Source organism: Sinocyclocheilus anshuiensis, unplaced genomic scaffold, assembly GCF_001515605.1.
Source record: "Sinocyclocheilus anshuiensis isolate Anshui unplaced genomic scaffold, SAMN03320099.WGS_v1.1 scaffold831, whole genome shotgun sequence".
In the NCBI taxonomy this organism is placed as follows: Eukaryota; Metazoa; Chordata; class Actinopteri; order Cypriniformes; family Cyprinidae; genus Sinocyclocheilus; species Sinocyclocheilus anshuiensis.
Window position 1 is genome coordinate 208,366 of NW_015542380.1, and position 17,950 is coordinate 226,315.

Here is a 17,950-nt window from a genome sequence, read left to right on the forward strand (position 1 = left end):
TCTCGTGAGGTTAGGTTCATCAGGTTCAACCCCAGCAAATCTATTTCCTTCATTTCTGAATCTTTTGTGGGTGTGCGGCACTCTTCCCCTGGATTCGCGCAGTTTCTGTATTCTCACGCGGCTGTAGCATGGGTGGGATAAATGGGCGGAGCGCAGTTCTCCACGGTAGCCAGTAACAGTGCGCGCAGGGAGGAGCCTCTTTTCTCTCAGCCAATGGCAGTAAAAAGAACAGACAGGCTCAGCCGCTTCTCCGCGTGCGGACACCATGTGCACTGGAGAGCTCGTCTGTGTTTGTGAGACACAACGTGTAGTTGCCATCTCTCGCGTGATGCTCACGTTTCCCGCGGATTACTAGTGAAGTGAAAAAGTGTCCATTCGCTTAATAGTTTTTCTTTCTCTTTTGGTTTTTGGCCAAAGCTAGCGCTCTGATAGGACTGAGTGTAAAAACTTGACAGGTTGTTAAATAAATCATAATTCTGATGCACGTTAAAGCTGTCCACTTTCCAACGTAGTAAGTGGCCACATGTTTCTGCGTTTTCTGGGTGCCAAACAGGCGTCATCGGGACAGCTGGGAGAGAAATTATTGACCAATTTGTTTTTAATCAGCGCTACTAACCCCCGAGGAGCGTGCCTGTCACGAGGGGGCGTGCCTCATTAATATTAAACAGTGCTGCGCTTTCACTCTGGGAGGTGTGACGTCACGCGAGCGGCCCGTGTTCGTTCCAGCTGAGCGAAAAGCTCGGAGGGCTCAGCTCAAAGTGTGCGGTAACACACATGCAGAGAGAACTGAACAGAAGGGGTGACCACAAGGGGAAAAAGCGATTGAGCGACTGAATGGAAAAAAACGTCAACATCCCACAAATCGCACTACGCAGCAGTCTCAGCAAGGATTTCTTCGTTTTGTTTTCATTTGTTATTCTGGAGACGACGCAAGTTTCGCGCATTCAAGAGTTGAGCGCGCATTCACGTTATCGTTTGCACTATTGGATTCCTTATTCTCCGAGATTTTTCCATTCCGCGCTGTTTTCTTCTGAAACCGTTGTATCCTGTTAATTTGTTGCGGTTTTTTTCTACGTTGGTCTTGGGCATAACATCGCTATTTTTGACATTCGCCTGTATTTATAAAAGTTCCAGCAGAAGATAAGCTGTCAACATTTTCTGGAATTACTGGGAATGTATATTTTTATCCACTTGGCCAATCTACAATCAAATGCGAGCAGAATGGCTCTCTTTGTTTAAAACCATCAAATAAAGGTAAATTAAAATGAATGTTCTTGATATCAGATGCTCTGGTGCACGTGAGCTGCGCAGGTCGTTCCTCCTCTGTCTCTAAAGTAAACGCGGTCTCGTGTTGCAGTACTAAACAACTTTGTTTACTTTAATGCTACTCTAATGATACGAACTTAATCCAAATACATCATATATTAGTATATGTGCTGTTTCTCTACGAATTAATGCTAATATATATTTTGTGTTGTTGTTTCCACTATGAATCGTCATGTGATTGATTTCACGGCTACACAATAGTATTGAATCACCCAAACATCTAGCGGTCAAGGGAGCTCAATCCGGCTGACGTTGGATGATGGCCAGGCCGCTTTCACAGCTCCTTCCCCCGGACCTTCCCTCTGCCGGAGCCAGTCCACAGTTTGGCAACAGTATCCAGGCAGGAGGCTCACTTAACGGAGGACACTTAAACTCCACTGCAAACTTAAAGTCTCTCCTGCAGCTCCCAGTGAAGGGCGACCAGCGCGTCAAAGACTGTAGTGAAATGAAGGGTGAGGAAACGCACCTGCTTCCCTGCCACTCGGTGTTTATTATAACGAGCTCCCTCTCAACCTTTAGTTTGTTCCCCTTTGGAATGTGTAAATATTGTGTTAATAGTCACAAGGACAGTTAGTTTCCTGATTAGTGTGATTACTGATGATAAAAAGTGTGGTTGAACATGTCAAATGACAGAGTCATGTGCAACTGTGCATATCTCAGTGAACCTCAAGACAGGACATCACATGGGACTTAGTTGAAGAGATAAACAAGGCCAGGCCTTTCAGCCACTTAGCTCCCTACCCAGGTACTTTGAGGTCAGCTGTTGGCAAAGCCATTTTGTTTACAGGTCTGTGCAATGCACAGCATAACCACACCAACAGACGTTTTCCATTGCCTGTGAATACAACATTGTGAATATTGGAAAAGCTTCTTTATGGATTGCTGTCAGTGGCATTGTTTTGTAATGATTATCTGGTTAACATGAATAGAAACTGACCCTAAATAGGTGAGGGAAAAACTCTTAAACCAGTGTCAATCCCGTTTCTGTGCACACAGCTTTTGAAAACACATTTATCGTTAAAACCACTGCAGTTACTTTTGAATACTGATATTTTTTTCAAACAGCACGTAAATGATTCAAGAGTTTTTGCACTTTTGGTGTTAATTGTTTTTAAGCTTGAGTATTTTTTCAGTGACACTACTGTTTTTCTGTAGAGAAAAGAATTCAAATTTAAAATGTGTTGCAGTTACAGTTTTATGGTTTGTTTTTATACAATATAGCTAAACCAGAAATGTCTCATTTCAAACTCTCTTTTCTGGTTCTGGTTTCCTCACCAATGCACCGTAAAATGCCTAATTTAGAATAACTAGTGTTGTTAAGATTTTAGACCCCACCCTAGAGTGTCTCAGGCCCCATGAGCTGCGCAGGTCGTTCCTCCTCTGTCTCTAAAGTAAACGCGGTCTCGTGTTGCAGTACTAAACAACTTTGTTTACTTTAATGCTACTCTAATGATACGAACTTAATCCAAATACATCATATATTAGTATATGTGCTGTTTCTCTACGAATTAATGCTAATATATATTTTGTGTTGTTGTTTCCACTATGAATCGTCATGTGATTGATTTCACGGCTACACAATAGTATTGAATCACCCAAACATCTAGCGGTCAAGGGAGCTCAATCCGGCTGACGTTGGATGATGGCCAGGCCGCTTTCACAGCTCCTTCCCCCGGACCTTCCCTCTGCCGGAGCCAGTCCACAGTTTGGCAACAGTATCCAGGCAGGAGGCTCACTTAACGGAGGACACTTAAACTCCACTGCAAACTTAAAGTCTCTCCTGCAGCTCCCAGTGAAGGGCGACCAGCGCGTCAAAGACTGTAGTGAAATGAAGGGTGAGGAAACGCACCTGCTTCCCTGCCACTCGGTGTTTATTATAACGAGCTCCCTCTCAACCTTTAGTTTGTTCCCCTTTGGAATGTGTAAATATTGTGTTAATAGTCACAAGGACAGTTAGTTTCCTGATTAGTGTGATTACTGATGATAAAAAGTGTGGTTGAACATGTCAAATGACAGAGTCATGTGCAACTGTGCATATCTCAGTGAACCTCAAGACAGGACATCACATGGGACTTAGTTGAAGAGATAAACAAGGCCAGGCCTTTCAGCCACTTAGCTCCCTACCCAGGTACTTTGAGGTCAGCTGTTGGCAAAGCCATTTTGTTTACAGGTCTGTGCAATGCACAGCATAACCACACCAACAGACGTTTTCCATTGCCTGTGAATACAACATTGTGAATATTGGAAAAGCTTCTTTATGGATTGCTGTCAGTGGCATTGTTTTGTAATGATTATCTGGTTAACATGAATAGAAACTGACCCTAAATAGGTGAGGGAAAAACTCTTAAACCAGTGTCAATCCCGTTTCTGTGCACACAGCTTTTGAAAACACATTTATCGTTAAAACCACTGCAGTTACTTTTGAATACTGATATTTTTTTCAAACAGCACGTAAATGATTCAAGAGTTTTTGCACTTTTGGTGTTAATTGTTTTTAAGCTTGAGTATTTTTTCAGTGACACTACTGTTTTTCTGTAGAGAAAAGAATTCAAATTTAAAATGTGTTGCAGTTACAGTTTTATGGTTTGTTTTTATACAATATAGCTAAACCAGAAATGTCTCATTTCAAACTCTCTTTTCTGGTTCTGGTTTCCTCACCAATGCACCGTAAAATGCCTAATTTAGAATAACTAGTGTTGTTAAGATTTTAGACCCCACCCTAGAGTGTCTCAGGCCCCATCTAAATGCTTTAAGACGGAAACCTTCAGATTTAAGACCTTCAGACGCCATGTCCGCTTTCACATTGTTTTTGTGTTGCGTTGCTCCTGTAGATTAGAAGTGGTTTTATACCAACTAAAAATAACCAGTAACCACTTAACTCAATATACACTACACTAAACCAGAGCGTCATTGTAGTATTGCTGTTACACTACTGTAATATTGTGTTAAACAATACACGTCTGACTTTGTGTTACACATGTTGCCTTTTGGCTTTGGTTCAGACATAATACCATAGTTCTGTTACATTTAGCCATTGTTCAACTGTATTGTTGCTGAAACGCAGAGTTAAGCAGTGTCACTGCGGTGTAACATTGTAATCGCTTTACCATGGTTTTTCAGGAATGTCAAAACGCATTAATCTTTTGCGAGTTTAAAGGAAAGTATTTCAAAGGCTCTTCATTTTGCATTGATGCACTGGGAGCTTTTCACATGTGTTGACATTGCAGAGGTAGTTCTCCCAGAGGGATGTGAAAGTTGCTGGGAAGTGTTATTCTAACTACGTAATCTGAGCACCATCAGAAAAACTGCTCTCTTGAAATCTACAAAAGTCAATATATGTGTTCCTAAGAATAGTTAGAATGGTTTGAGAGTGTTAAGCCCCATTCACACCAAGAACGATAACTATAAAGATAACGATATTAGCATCCACACCAGCGGACAATATCGTCTGTTTATTCTAAGCGCACACTCGTCTGCCGCTTTAAATTCTCAAGCTCGTTATAGCAGGATGGATTCTGATTGGGTGTCAATGTTTGTATTGTTCATCGGCTGGTAAAAATCGTTCTGAAAGCGATTCCAACGATATCGTTTGTCTGTGCCTTTATCGTTATAGCTGTGGGGTGGACTCTGCTATGCTTTAATATTGAGAACGATTTTTAGAACTATATCTTTCTCTTCATAGGTAAGGACAGGTTGGACATCGATGAAGACTCTCTCGGTCGTTGTCCTCTGCGCAACGGCTGCAGCAATGGACTAGTCGCTGACAGCAACGGCGCAGGCACGGGCAGCTTTTCTAACAGCAACAACAGTTCCTTCCTGGGCCCGTTGCTATGGGAACGAACATTGCCATGTGATGGTGGGCTGTTCCAGTTGCAGTACATGGACCTCGAGGAGTTTCTGACAGAGAACGGGATGAGCAGCATGCACAGTACCTCCAACTCCACCTCGGCTCAGATACCCTCGCAAAGCTCTCAGTCCGCCGTACCCAACCAGGGCTCCCAGTGCCTCCCCACATCGCCCCCACACTGCTCCTCATCCTCCTCACCGACATCCACCACCGCCTCGTCCTCGCCATCTCTGCTCGGGCTGGACATGCACACGCCGCAAAGCATGCTGGGAGCCACAGACTGCTTGCATGGTGAGTTTGCTTTCGCAGTTCAGAGATTTAACTAGCAGTGAAAGATAAGCTAGAGAGGATGTTAGAAACCCGCGAGACGAACGGTCTGGAGGCAAGCCGTCGAGATGAAGAAAGGAAGCTCTGTGGGCCGAAAATGAGGTCTGCACAGTTCAAACACTTCCCCCATTTTGCTTACAAGAAATTCCCCTGGATTTCAGTCTGTTTGCGAGTTGTGAAAAGTACCAGACTGTCCCTTGGGTGTGTGCTACTGTGTAGTTTCAGAGTATTAATGGTTTGGGTGTGTGTGTTATTATGAGTGTGTATTGGATGCTCATGGTGTGTGTTTGTAGGCTTCACTGTCAAGGTTTGGGTGGTTTTTGGGAGTGAGTGTTACAGGGTGTGCAGCTGTTTGTGCTTTTGCGAAGACGTGAGTTGTGTTTTATAGGTACGTGTTAACATAGCATTTTTTTGTGTCATCAAATATATTTACAGGCTGTTTAAAAGGTGAGTGGGAAGTTTGCGTGCGTGTTACTTAAAAAAAAAAAATGGGCCAGTTAGAAATATACAAAAGAGAAAACTGCAGTCTGTCTTGCAGGACTGACAAAAGGGATATACAAAGATAAATAGTGATGACAGCGAGTGAAAAGAGAGGAAAAGATTTTGATATAGAGCTGAGAACAAGACAGCGATTGAAAGGCCGGTAAGTAAACCGTGGGAGACACACAGGTGAGCCAGTGAAAGGCAGAGACGGCATGTGTGCGATTGTGCTCGCATGTTTTTAAATCTCTTCCTCTTCTCACACGCTTGGTCCATGTGCGCTCGCTCAATCACGTGCCGAGGCAGGCAGAGTGAGGGGGAGGAGCAGAGGAGAGGAGGTATGTGAGGGAGTGTGTGTGAGTAACAGACGGAGAGATTGAAAGATTGAGATGGAATGTCTCAGTGCGAGTTGATACTGTACTTCGATTAGATGTTTGTTTACATTTCTGGAGTGGCTGAGAAGAGAGAGAGAAAGATTAAAAGTGCTACTGGTGAATATTTGGAATGTTTATATATTTATTTACTTACTTTATTATTTATTTATTTGTTTGTTTGTTTGATCATTGTTTTTGGCCATTGTGGAAATAGACATAACCATGTCTGTTTTGTGTCTGTATGTTCAAGCAATCTGCCAGGCAGGAAAAACCCATTATGAATTTCCCATTATAGGAGAAAAACAACTAAAATATAAGTAAAAAATACATACATACATACATAAATGAACGAATAAATAAACCGTTTGCTTGCATTAACATAAATTCACTATCAAATTATTAGAGTAGTGAAACCACAAGTTTAAAAATTCGGAAATACAGAGTTTAGGCTAAAAATATTGGAAAATGAAAAAAAACAAGAGAAGGATTAATGGATTGAGTTGTTGTCTGCTGCCTGTTACTGCCCCCTTGTGTGTCTTCTGGGTAATGTTTTGAGAGTCCCATCATTCTGAATGCATGCACATAGCAGCGTGACTTAATCGAAGCATCCACTTTGTGTTTATACCGTCAGGCACTCCGCCAGGCAGCTTGGAGCCAACGCCCTCACCTTCTTCCACCACATGTCCACCACTCCCTACTCCACCCATCGCTAACTGCAACAACATGTTGGCGCCCTTTGACCCTGATCCTAAGGATGTTGCCCTGTCGAGTGTGCCTGGACAGGATGCGTTTGACCCCCGCAGGCATCGGTTCAGTGACGATGAGCTCAAACCTCAGCCCATGATTAAAAAGGCTCGCAAGATGCTTGTCCCTAATGACCTGAAGGTGAGAAGCTCAATGCAGTAGCATGCTATGGACATATATCATTTATTATAAACACTTGGCATGGTGAAACATAAAGGAGATCCTAACAGAATTATAAGTGGAGCATGTGCCTTCATCATATGAACACTGGATTTTGTGAAGCGAGTTTATTTTGTTTATAGACCTAATAGCTTACAATCAATATTATTGTGTAGCTGTCTATCTAAGCTTCAATAGTCATCTGTCACTGTGTAGATTTTTCTCACTGATTATTTGGCAAAGATTTACAATTAGTTTATTTTGTCCTGCACATTATGAATGTTGGCTGGAACATTCCACCCTCATTTTGTTCAACAGGTCTGACATTCTTAATGCTTCTATGCAAATTTAGTAATGCAGATACAGGCATGTTTGCATCGGTACAGACAGTGACACTGTAACATTGCCATTTATTGATAACAGTAGATTTCAAAATAAAGATAAGAAAAAATATAGTCATAATTAGTTACCAAAACATGTTACTAGAATAGTTTTAGTATTATGAAGTAACAGAGAGTGATTTATGAAGCATGTCACATTGACTTCATTGGGCAATGGGTGGTAGCATAGCGTATGTGGTCAAATCTCAAGACTAAGGCAGATGTCTTGGAAACCAAGGGTCTCAGATATGTCAGCTTTTTTGTTATAAAGGGCACAGCAGTCTAAAGGGGAAATTCCTTTATCTTCTGGGAGCAAATGGATGTTTTGAATACTTGGAAAAGAAGCAACATTCTTAATGTTTTGGGCTTTTTTTAAAGGGATAGTTCACCCAGAAAAGAAATCTGTCATTTTCTCACCCTGATGTCATTCCAAACACATGGAATTAGAGTCCAAACAATGTTATTTTATTTAAAACATTTTTTTAAATCAGCAACCAGTGAGTAGTACACAAGTCATATTACAAACCAGGATCACAAAAAAGTAATAAAAAAAAAAAAAAACCCTCATCAGAACGCTCTGTTTGAATAGGCGTGGTGGATTGTGGACTCGGAAGTAGCCGCCCACTGCTATGATTGGCTAACACATGTATATGTTTGACAGCCTACATTCCTCACAGATGGATGCTGCAGTGATTTAGGTTTAAAACGCATAAATACTCCTAACAATCAATCTGTTTAACAGACAAAGCAATAGTGACCACGTAATAAAAACAGTTACTCGCACTTGTGTGTTAAGACATTACTGTCAGATCCAATATAGTCGGCACAGCATCATCTTTTAGTTTCAATCTTTTTGAAAATCCCGCATCGAATTTAATTAAAAATAAAGTTCATTCAAGACAGCGATTGAAAGGCCGGTAAGTAAACCGTGGGAGACACACAGGTGAGCCAGTGAAAGGCAGAGACGGCATGTGTGCGATTGTGCTCGCATGTTTTTAAATCTCTTCCTCTTCTCACACGCTTGGTCCATGTGCGCTCGCTCAATCACGTGCCGAGGCAGGCAGAGTGAGGGGGAGGAGCAGAGGAGAGGAGGTATGTGAGGGAGTGTGTGTGAGTAACAGACGGAGAGATTGAAAGATTGAGATGGAATGTCTCAGTGCGAGTTGATACTGTACTTCGATTAGATGTTTGTTTACATTTCTGGAGTGGCTGAGAAGAGAGAGAGAAAGATTAAAAGTGCTACTGGTGAATATTTGGAATGTTCTATGTGATTAAAAAGCACATGCAGAAGCCATCACATCACATATTTGTACAGATTTTATCAAGCTGTCTCAAAAAAAACTAACTGTGCATGTGCATCAGTGGACAGTAAAGAGGGGATCATTGCCAAATGGGGTTAAAGTTATTCTTAAGGGCACTTCTCAGACTTAGATTAGATTTATGGCTCAAAACATAGATTTTCAAAGCATAGCAATGGCAGTTTTGTTGTGCTGTTATGACGGGGTTCACTTTTTATATATATATATATTTATTTATTTATTTATTTATTAGTACTGTCAAACGATTATAAAAATCGCATCCAAAATAAGTTTTTTTTTTTAGATAATATGTGTGTGTACTGCGTATTTATGTATATATAAAGAGCAATAGTGACCACGTAATAAAAACAGTTACTCGCACTTGTGTGTTAAGACATTACTGTCAGATCCAATATAGTCGGCACAGCATCATCTTTTAGTTTCAATCTTTTTGAAAATCCCGCATCGAATTTAATTAAAAATAAAGTTCATTCACTCTTTCCTAACATTGGGATCAGAAGGAAGGCAATGCAAGGACTGTTTTTCCACAACTTGGCACTGCACGGTGTCTTGCTGTCTTCAGAGCCATCTTTATCATTTGGTTTCTGCGTAGACCTGCGTTTGATAAATATATAATATATAAACGTAACATATTTCTCTTAAATGTATACATGCATGTTTGTGTATTTATATATATATATACATATACATAATAAATATACATGGTACACACACATATGTTATGTAAACAAAAACCTTTATTTTGGATGTGATTTAATCATTTGACAGCACTTAATATACATTATATACATTTATTTTATTTTTTTTCTTGTTTAATCATAAATTGCAAAAAATATTTTTGAGTGAGTTTTAAAATAGGAAAAAAGTAGAAAGCCAATGCAGAAAAATAATCTTTGAAAACAAGTCATCATAACTTTCCTTCTCAATTAAATTGATCTTGATCTATATATTATATTAAATATATACATCTATTGTATATCTTGATTGATCTATATCTTGATCTATGTATTATATTAAATTGATCTTAATATATATATATATATATATATATATATATATATTTATTTACTTACTTTATTATTTATTTATTTGTTTGTTTGTTTGATCATTGTTTTTGGCCATTGTGGAAATAGACATAACCATGTCTGTTTTGTGTCTGTATGTTCAAGCAATCTGCCAGGCAGGAAAAACCCATTATGAATTTCCCATTATAGGAGAAAAACAACTAAAATATAAGTAAAAAATACATACATACATACATAAATGAACGAATAAATAAACCGTTTGCTTGCATTAACATAAGCCATCTTTATCATTTGGTTTCTGCGTAGACCTGCGGTCGCCCCTCTCTACATGCACAAATCGGTGGGCAGGGCAAAACAGGCAGCGATGTAGAAGCAAGCGTTGATATTCTTCTGCAGAGACAGAGTTTAGCCACACTATTACATCATTGAGTAGAACATTCCAAAAGCTGTCGTTTTGACAGACTGTCTTCAATATAAGCTGTTTTTAGACTAACAAGTTTTGAGTTCTGAAGCTTACATGATGTTTTATAGTACAATGACCTCTTATATGTCAAAATATTTTGGTTTCTCAGTTTATGACCCCTTTAACACTGATTCAAAACAACACTGAACCTCATTGAGTTGCATTGTATGGACATAAAACAGTGATCAGAATTTTCAGTATCACTTTACTTAAATAATTTATGTATAATGCATTATAAAGTTAGTTTTAATGCATTATGCCTTGTAATGCTCCTTATATAATGCATCGTCCAATCTCATGAATAACCACAGTCAATACATTACAACACTTATCAATTAATTGTTACACCATGCATTTTAAATTAGGTTATAATTATTTATGACAGGATATAATGTATTACAGCTCATATTATGAATAATTATAATGCATTATACCCTTTAATAACCCTTTATAATGTATAATACATAGGGCTGCCCTCCACTAAAGATTTTTCTGGTCGACTAGTAGTCGTTCATTTGAAGCATTAGTCGACTAATCGTACGTTTATTAATAAACCATTTAAATCATAAATATGAGCCTTTAACTGCCTACGTAGCCTAATAAGCGCTCAAGTGCCCATAAATCTTGCCACAGCACACCGGCAAAAGTAATAATTATGAATGTGTCTGGGGAAAAACAGTAAGGAGGCTGCATTAACATTAATAATTTCTTGATGAACTAGTGCTTTTTTGTTTTCGGTTTGAGAGATGAAGTCGGCGACACTGACTTGTCATCTCCACAGTGGTGGACGCGCCTGTATGCATGTTTCATATGGATAATATAATCTGAAAATATTGTTTTCCATTTGAATTGGTTAATTTGAAAGTAAACATTTCATTCTCTATAGATATCTGTAGGGCAAGCATGCATGGAATTTCGGAGTTTCGCGCTCAAGTTCAGAGAGACCGAGACAGCAGAAAGCGCATCCTTTCATTATTTTACAAAAGCACAATGTTTGAGAGAGCACACAAATAAACGTAGAGTCTTTACAGATTCGAAAGCTGTATTACTCTTATCTGTATGACCAAAAATGGGGGAGTATTTAAAGAGCAAGTGACCGCTCCGGCGCCTCCATCTGTTACGCAGAGTGCTAGTTACTGTTCAGCTTCCACGCTCCACACACACACTTGAATAGCGCACATTTAACATTAGATTGAGCGGCCATGTATAGTTGCTGCTACTAACATATTTCAGATGATAAGTCTTATTTAATTAAGGTCGATGAATGATAGGCGAGCATTAGGATGTCTTGCCCGATGTACTGTACTACCACATATACCGGCCGTTAATGATCTGTCCGTCACGGACTGTGTAACTTCGCCTGTGGATTTTTTTATTTTTTCTGCGACTAATAAAATTGAGGTCGACCAAGCCTCTTCTGGTCAACTAATGGTTAGTCGACTATTAGGGGGCAGCCCTAATAATACATTAAGGCTTTAAGTAAAGTGTTACCAAATTTTCATTTTTGGATGAACTGTCCCTTTAAATAATGGAGGATTGTAAAAAGTAAACGCACTAGATAGATAGAAGTAGTTTAAATAAATTAAGAAATAATTATTTGGAAAACTGATTGAAAGAAATTGTATCATGGGAACTGCCAGTCAGATTTATGAGCATGTATTTAGTGTTTTTAACTGGCTTTCTCATGACATTTAATTTACTGTTCCTCACTACTACTGACAGAGTGGCGTGAACCACAACCCTGTGTCTGGCACTTTGAGGAAAACCACTCAACCACAGCAGCACTTTGTGTGCAGTCAAATCTCAGACGTTTCTCACTGGAATGTCACTCAAAGTTGCTAAAAAGACTCAAACAGTCTTCTCAAACAATTACATACGAACACGCACAAAGCCCAGTCACACATATGGCAAAGCTCCCCACTTACAACTGCAGAAAACCAGCATGTTCTAATATGTTCTTTTATTTCTTTTTTTAAAGGATGAGAAGTATTGGAGTCGTCGCTGTAAGAACAACGAAGCCGCAAAGCGTTCTCGTGATGCGCGTCGACTGAAGGAGAACCAGATCTCGGTGCGTGCTGTCTTCCTTGAGCGCGAGAACGCTGCACTCAGACAGGAAGTAGCCGACATGCGCAAAGAGCTCGGCCGGTGCCGTAACATCCTGAACAAATACGAGAGCCATCACGTGGATCAATAAGGAGATGAAGAAAGTGTTATGAGATGATGGATGGAATGGAGAATGCGATGAATGTCCTCATGATAGCTGAAAGACAGACGAAAGTGCATCAAATATATGGGATGATGTATGAAGACGGCACAAGAGCTCAAGTTTTTAACTGGAGTGAGAGAGCATGTCACCTCTCTTATTATTATTATTATTATTTTTTTCTTCGGTAGGTACTATGGCAAGATTTTAATTATGGAGAGAATTGTATATTTTTATATGATAGAAATATGCTTAATGGGGAAAGGACATTTTTGAAAATAATTTTTGTATATTTTCTATATCTTTTGGAGGGCTGTAAAGTAGTGGCAGAGGGAACTGGTTAAGGTATCATTGTAACATAAAATCAGGTTCATGTGGAATTTTTTGAAGCGATCAACTCTTTAGTTGTTGAAGACTTTTGATCTTGTGAAGGATAAAAAATGAGGGACAGAATTAAGCCTAGGCAAGAACATCAGAAAAATTTCAGAAAATAACTTTCTAGAGAAATTAAACTGTAAGATATTGAGAAAAAAATATACATTTAAATTTGTATAGAAATGTTATTATAGATTTATTCAAGCACTTAAGTTGTGATAAACCTGTGGTGACCAAGAACAACCACTGATGAGGGGAATGACGGGTGCATCTCAACTCTTTGGGGATGAACCTTGTTTATCAGTCTACTGCTGATATTTATTTGTCATTCTGAACATGTAATGATGGTAAGAAGATGGTAAAGAAAGACATGCATTAATTATCACATTTTATCTGCATTTTTTTGTTTATTTCATTTAATGGTGAACTCAGTAGGATTATTTTCTTCTTAAAGTTAGTATCTCTTGTCTACAATGTACTTTTTATAGGAATCTGACTCACAGTTGCAAACAAAAAAGCAACTTTTTAGCAGCAGCATACATCCACAGTGTGCAGATCTTAAGTGAACTTGCAGAGGCTGTTCTTGCTGTGCAAAAACACAATTTGGACCTCTATGGATTGAATAAATGGGACATGACTCTCATCTGATTGTACAGAAAGATTCCTTGCATTGGAAATTGCATTTCAAAACAGGTTGACATGTAGACACGTCTGTGCTTTTGAACCTGTGTATGCACTTACTTTTATTGGAACAATATTGAATTTTTACAACCCAATCAGCGGTGTCAGTACAAAGAGCTCGGCCGGTGCCGTAACATCCTGAACAAATACGAGAGCCATCACGTGGATCAATAAGGAGATGAAGAAAGTGTTATGAGATGATGGATGGAATGGAGAATGCGATGAATGTCCTCATGATAGCTGAAAGACAGACGAAAGTGCATCAAATATATGGGATGATGTATGAAGACGGCACAAGAGCTCAAGTTTTTAACTGGAGTGAGAGAGCATGTCACCTCTCTTATTATTATTATTATTATTTTTTTCTTCGGTAGGTACTATGGCAAGATTTTAATTATGGAGAGAATTGTATATTTTTATATGATAGAAATATGCTTAATGGGGAAAGGAAATTTTTGAAAATAATTTTTGTATATTTTCTATATCTTTTGGAGGGCTGTAAAGTAGTGGCAGAGGGAACTGGTTGAGGTATCACTGTAATATAAAATCAGGTTCATATGGTATTTTTGAAGCAAACTTTTGATCTTGTGAAGGAAAAAAATGAGGGGCAGAATTAAGCCTAGAAAAGAACCTTAGAAAAAAAATAACTTTCTAGAGAAATTAAACTGTAAAATACTAAGAAAAATATGCATTTAAATTTGTATAGAAATGTTAATACAGATTTATTAAAGCACTTAAGTTGTGATAAACCTGTGGTGACCAAGAACAACCACTGATGAGGGGAATGACGGGTGCATCTCAACTCTTTGGGGATGAACCTTGTTTATCAGTCTACTGCTGATATTTATTTGTCATTCTGAACATGTAATGATGGTAAGAAGATGGTAAAGAAAGACATGCATTAATTATCACATTTTATCTGCATTTTTTTGTTTATTTCATTTAATGGTGAACTCAGTAGGATTATTTTCTTCTTAAAGTTAGTATCTCTTGTCTACAATGTACTTTTTATAGGAATCTGACTCACAGTTGCAAACAAAAAAGCAACTTTTTAGCAGCAGCATACATCCACAGTGTGCAGATCTTAAGTGAACTTGCAGAGGCTGTTCTTGCTGTGCAAAAACACAATTTGGACCTCTATGGATTGAATAAATGGGACATGACTCTCATCTGATTGTACAGAAAGATTCCTTGCATTGGAAATTGCATTTCAAAACAGGTTGACATGTAGACACGTCTGTGCTTTTGAACCTGTGTATGCACTTACTTTTATTGGAACAATATTGAATTTTTACAACCCAATCAGCGGTGTCAGTACAAATGTTTCTAAATCTATTAGTTTCGTGGTTCCTTGTTATTTCTCCAGTCATGTCTGTTTCTTTACTTAATGACCATTAAAGTAACTTCACTTATTATTAATTATTATTGATCTGATCATTATTACTATTGTTGTTAATACTACAAATGAATTATTTTTGTTGTTTTGTTTCCTTGATATTGTCTATTTTAATGCAAGTCTCCTCTAGGCTGTAGAGATTTTGACACTTCCTGTTTTTTAAAGCATTCATCGTCAACACCAGCTGTAGAAGAAGTGTTGCTGTGACAGCCAGGTCAATTTATGTGTCAGAGGAATGCTGGGGGAAAAAACTGGTGCCCTGGGTGATCACAAACTGCTTCCCCGAAATAAATGGATTTTTTTTCTCTCTTTTTTTCTGTACACTAGCATTATAAAGAACCATCTTACCATTTGTGCTGTTTTTTTCTCTTTTTTGCATGTAGGTGTTTAAAGCTAACTGCCTTTTTTTGCCCAGTAATTTGCCGCCTCCTTAACCATATACTTTTGCAGATGGATTTTGGGTAATGTAGTCCTTACGTTTCTGCACGTCCACATGTGGATGACTATGAACATTTTGTGTTGTGACTTGTTTTTTTGATGTACAAATGCCCTAATGCATCAGTGTTACCCACACTGCACCTAGCCAAAGTAATGCAGGGGAATGTAGTCTTTTTCTCCAAGACCACAAATAAACTATCGTTCTTACTAAACACTAAGGTTGATTATTTTGTATCATGTCATGTGTGCCTATTCTGTGTGCTACCACATGCAGTATCTTCAACTTCCTTACTTTTTCATAAATAAAATGGCGACCAGGATACTGCATGTTCTTTTTGAATTTGAACAGAATGAATGAAGCCCACAGATGTGCTTGTAGAAAACCTCTCAACTATCCAGCTCACATGTTGTCATGGACTGAAGTTTATAAAAGGCTATGCCCTTTAAAGCAGCACTATGTAACTTTTTCTGTGTTCAAAATTTGCTAAATGTATATAATGAGCAAGTACATCATGAATTTATCTTCCAAACCGCGTTTTTGTTTTATTCCGAATCACTACGGTACACATATAATAAGTACTTATATTTGTTTAATTTTATATTAAACGAAGAGAAGAAGTAAAAAAAAAATTAGAAAGATATTTGTAAATAAAATAAATGGGAAAGTATATAGCATAAATTATATTTTTAAAATGTGAATATGCATTCTGGAATTCAATAAAAATGAATATTATCACATATATTGCAGATAGAATGCATCTAGCTGGAAAAGCAACATATTGCTATAGTGTCTTGCACATTGTGGCTGGAGCACCAGTAGATGTTTGGGATTGTTTATGTTTAGACAACATTTTTCTTTTACTCTGAGGAATATAATGTGCTGACATTTATGTACAGGATGTTTGCAGCTCTACCTACACTGTAAAAAATGAAAAGATGCTCAAGGCACTATTTGATTCCTTCAATTTCCACAAAACCCAGTGATTCCTGACCAGGAGACAAAGTAGATGGCTGCAAGATGGTTTCAAATGATTTAAAATAAGACTAAATAAGCTTTAAAATAAGCTTCAAAAAAGCTAAAGTGTCATATGACATATTTCTTATTTTAATTGGTTCCCTCAACAACTGTTGAATTTATTTAAGAACCAGGGTTCTCACGTCTCACGGGGGGGTCATACATCCAGTACATCAAACTGGATGTATGAGAATTTATATGAAGGAATTTCAAAAGTGTGATTTCTGGACCTGAGAAAGTTATGGAAATTAATAAAATGTTAAAAAGGACATTTATAACGAGTATACATTTTGGTAACACTTTAGGGACCGATGCTCACTATTAACTAGTTGCTTATTAGCATGCCTATTATTAACACATTGGCTGTTTATTAGTACTTATAAAGCACATATTCTGCATGACCATATTCTACTTCCTTAATCCTACCCAATACCTAAATTTAACTACCTTACTAACTATTAATAAGCAGCAAATTAGGAGTTTATTGAGACAAAAGTCATAGTTAATGGTTTGTTAATGGCGAGAATTGGACCTTAAAATAAAGTGTGACCTAAATTTTTAGTTAGGTCACACTAAAATAATTAATTGGGTAATAATAATGCCCTTCACTAATATTGGCACCCTTGGTAAATATGAGCAAAGGTGGCTGTGAAAATAAATCTGTATTGTTAATCCCTTTTGATCTTTCATTCAAAAAATTCACAAAATTCTATCCTGTCATTGAAGTAAAACAATTGAAAGTGGGGAGAAAATCTCATGATGAAATAAATGTTTTGCTTCCTAGAGATTCTTACGAGTAAAATATCTCTGAAGTATGTTCCCATTCATATTTACATTTTTTAGCACACCAGGGTGACTATGAGCATGAAATTGTCTAGCCACGACTTCCTGTATCACAGGATTATAAATGAGGAACAAAAAGGCCAAATTCCCTTAATCATCCATCATCACAAGGAGTAAAACCAAAGAATATTGTTCTGATGTGCAGAACAAGATTGCTGAGCTTCACAAAATAGAAAGTGGCTGTAAGAAAAGAGCTATGAAAATCCCCATTTCCATCACCAGGGCAATAATTAAGAGGTTCCAATCAATTAAAGATGTTACAAATCTGCCTAGAAGAGGACGTGTGTCTATATCGTCCTAATACACGCTGAGGAGGACAGTTTGAGTGGCCAAAGACTCTCCAAGGACCACAGCTGGAGAATTGCAGGGATTAGTTGAGTCTTGGGGTCAGAAAGCCTAATATATATATATATATATATATCCCTATATATATAGGGAAGAACAATTCTCTTCGCTCATCCAAAAACAAACTCCGCCATATTCAGTTGTCAGACACGACTGGAACTTCACATGGCACTGGCTTCTATGGTCAGATTAAACTAAAAAAAAAGAGCT

The 17,950-nt window shown here is 38.2% G+C and overlaps 1 protein-coding gene across 2 annotated transcripts; it reads left to right on the forward strand.

Moving 5' to 3' along the window:
* The first annotated feature begins 658 nt into the window (after window positions 1-658).
* LOC107692558 (hepatic leukemia factor-like) lies at window positions 659-15,755 on the forward strand. Of its 2 annotated transcripts, XM_016491648.1 has the most exons (6): window positions 659-1,254; window positions 1,528-1,778; window positions 5,009-5,464; window positions 6,986-7,239; window positions 12,423-12,610; window positions 13,850-15,755. In XM_016491648.1, exons 2-6 carry the CDS (start codon window positions 1,583-1,585, stop codon window positions 13,875-13,877), a joined length of 1,122 nt encoding a protein of 373 aa, XP_016347134.1. In that variant the 5' UTR covers window positions 659-1,254; window positions 1,528-1,582; the 3' UTR covers window positions 13,878-15,755. The 2 variants fall into 2 exon arrangements, with proteins under 2 accessions (XP_016347134.1, XP_016347135.1); XM_016491649.1 differs by lacking the exons at window positions 659-1,254; window positions 1,528-1,778; window positions 13,850-15,755 and adding an exon at window positions 2,815-3,161 and having other exon boundaries at window positions 12,423-13,810.
* The last annotated feature ends 2,195 nt before the right edge of the window (window positions 15,756-17,950 follow it).

Coding starts and splice junctions, on each gene's coding strand:
- LOC107692558 (XM_016491648.1), top strand. CDS start 1,583: ATGATGGCCAGGCCGCTTTCACAGCTCCTTCCCCCGGACCTTCCCTCT. Junction 1,779..5,008: donor AGACTGTAGTGAAATGAAGG/GTGAGGAAACGC, acceptor TTCTCTTCATAG/GTAAGGACAGGTTGGACATC. Junction 12,611..13,849: donor TGCCGTAACATCCTGAACAA/ATACGAGAGCCA, acceptor CATCCTGAACAA/ATACGAGAGCCATCACGTGG.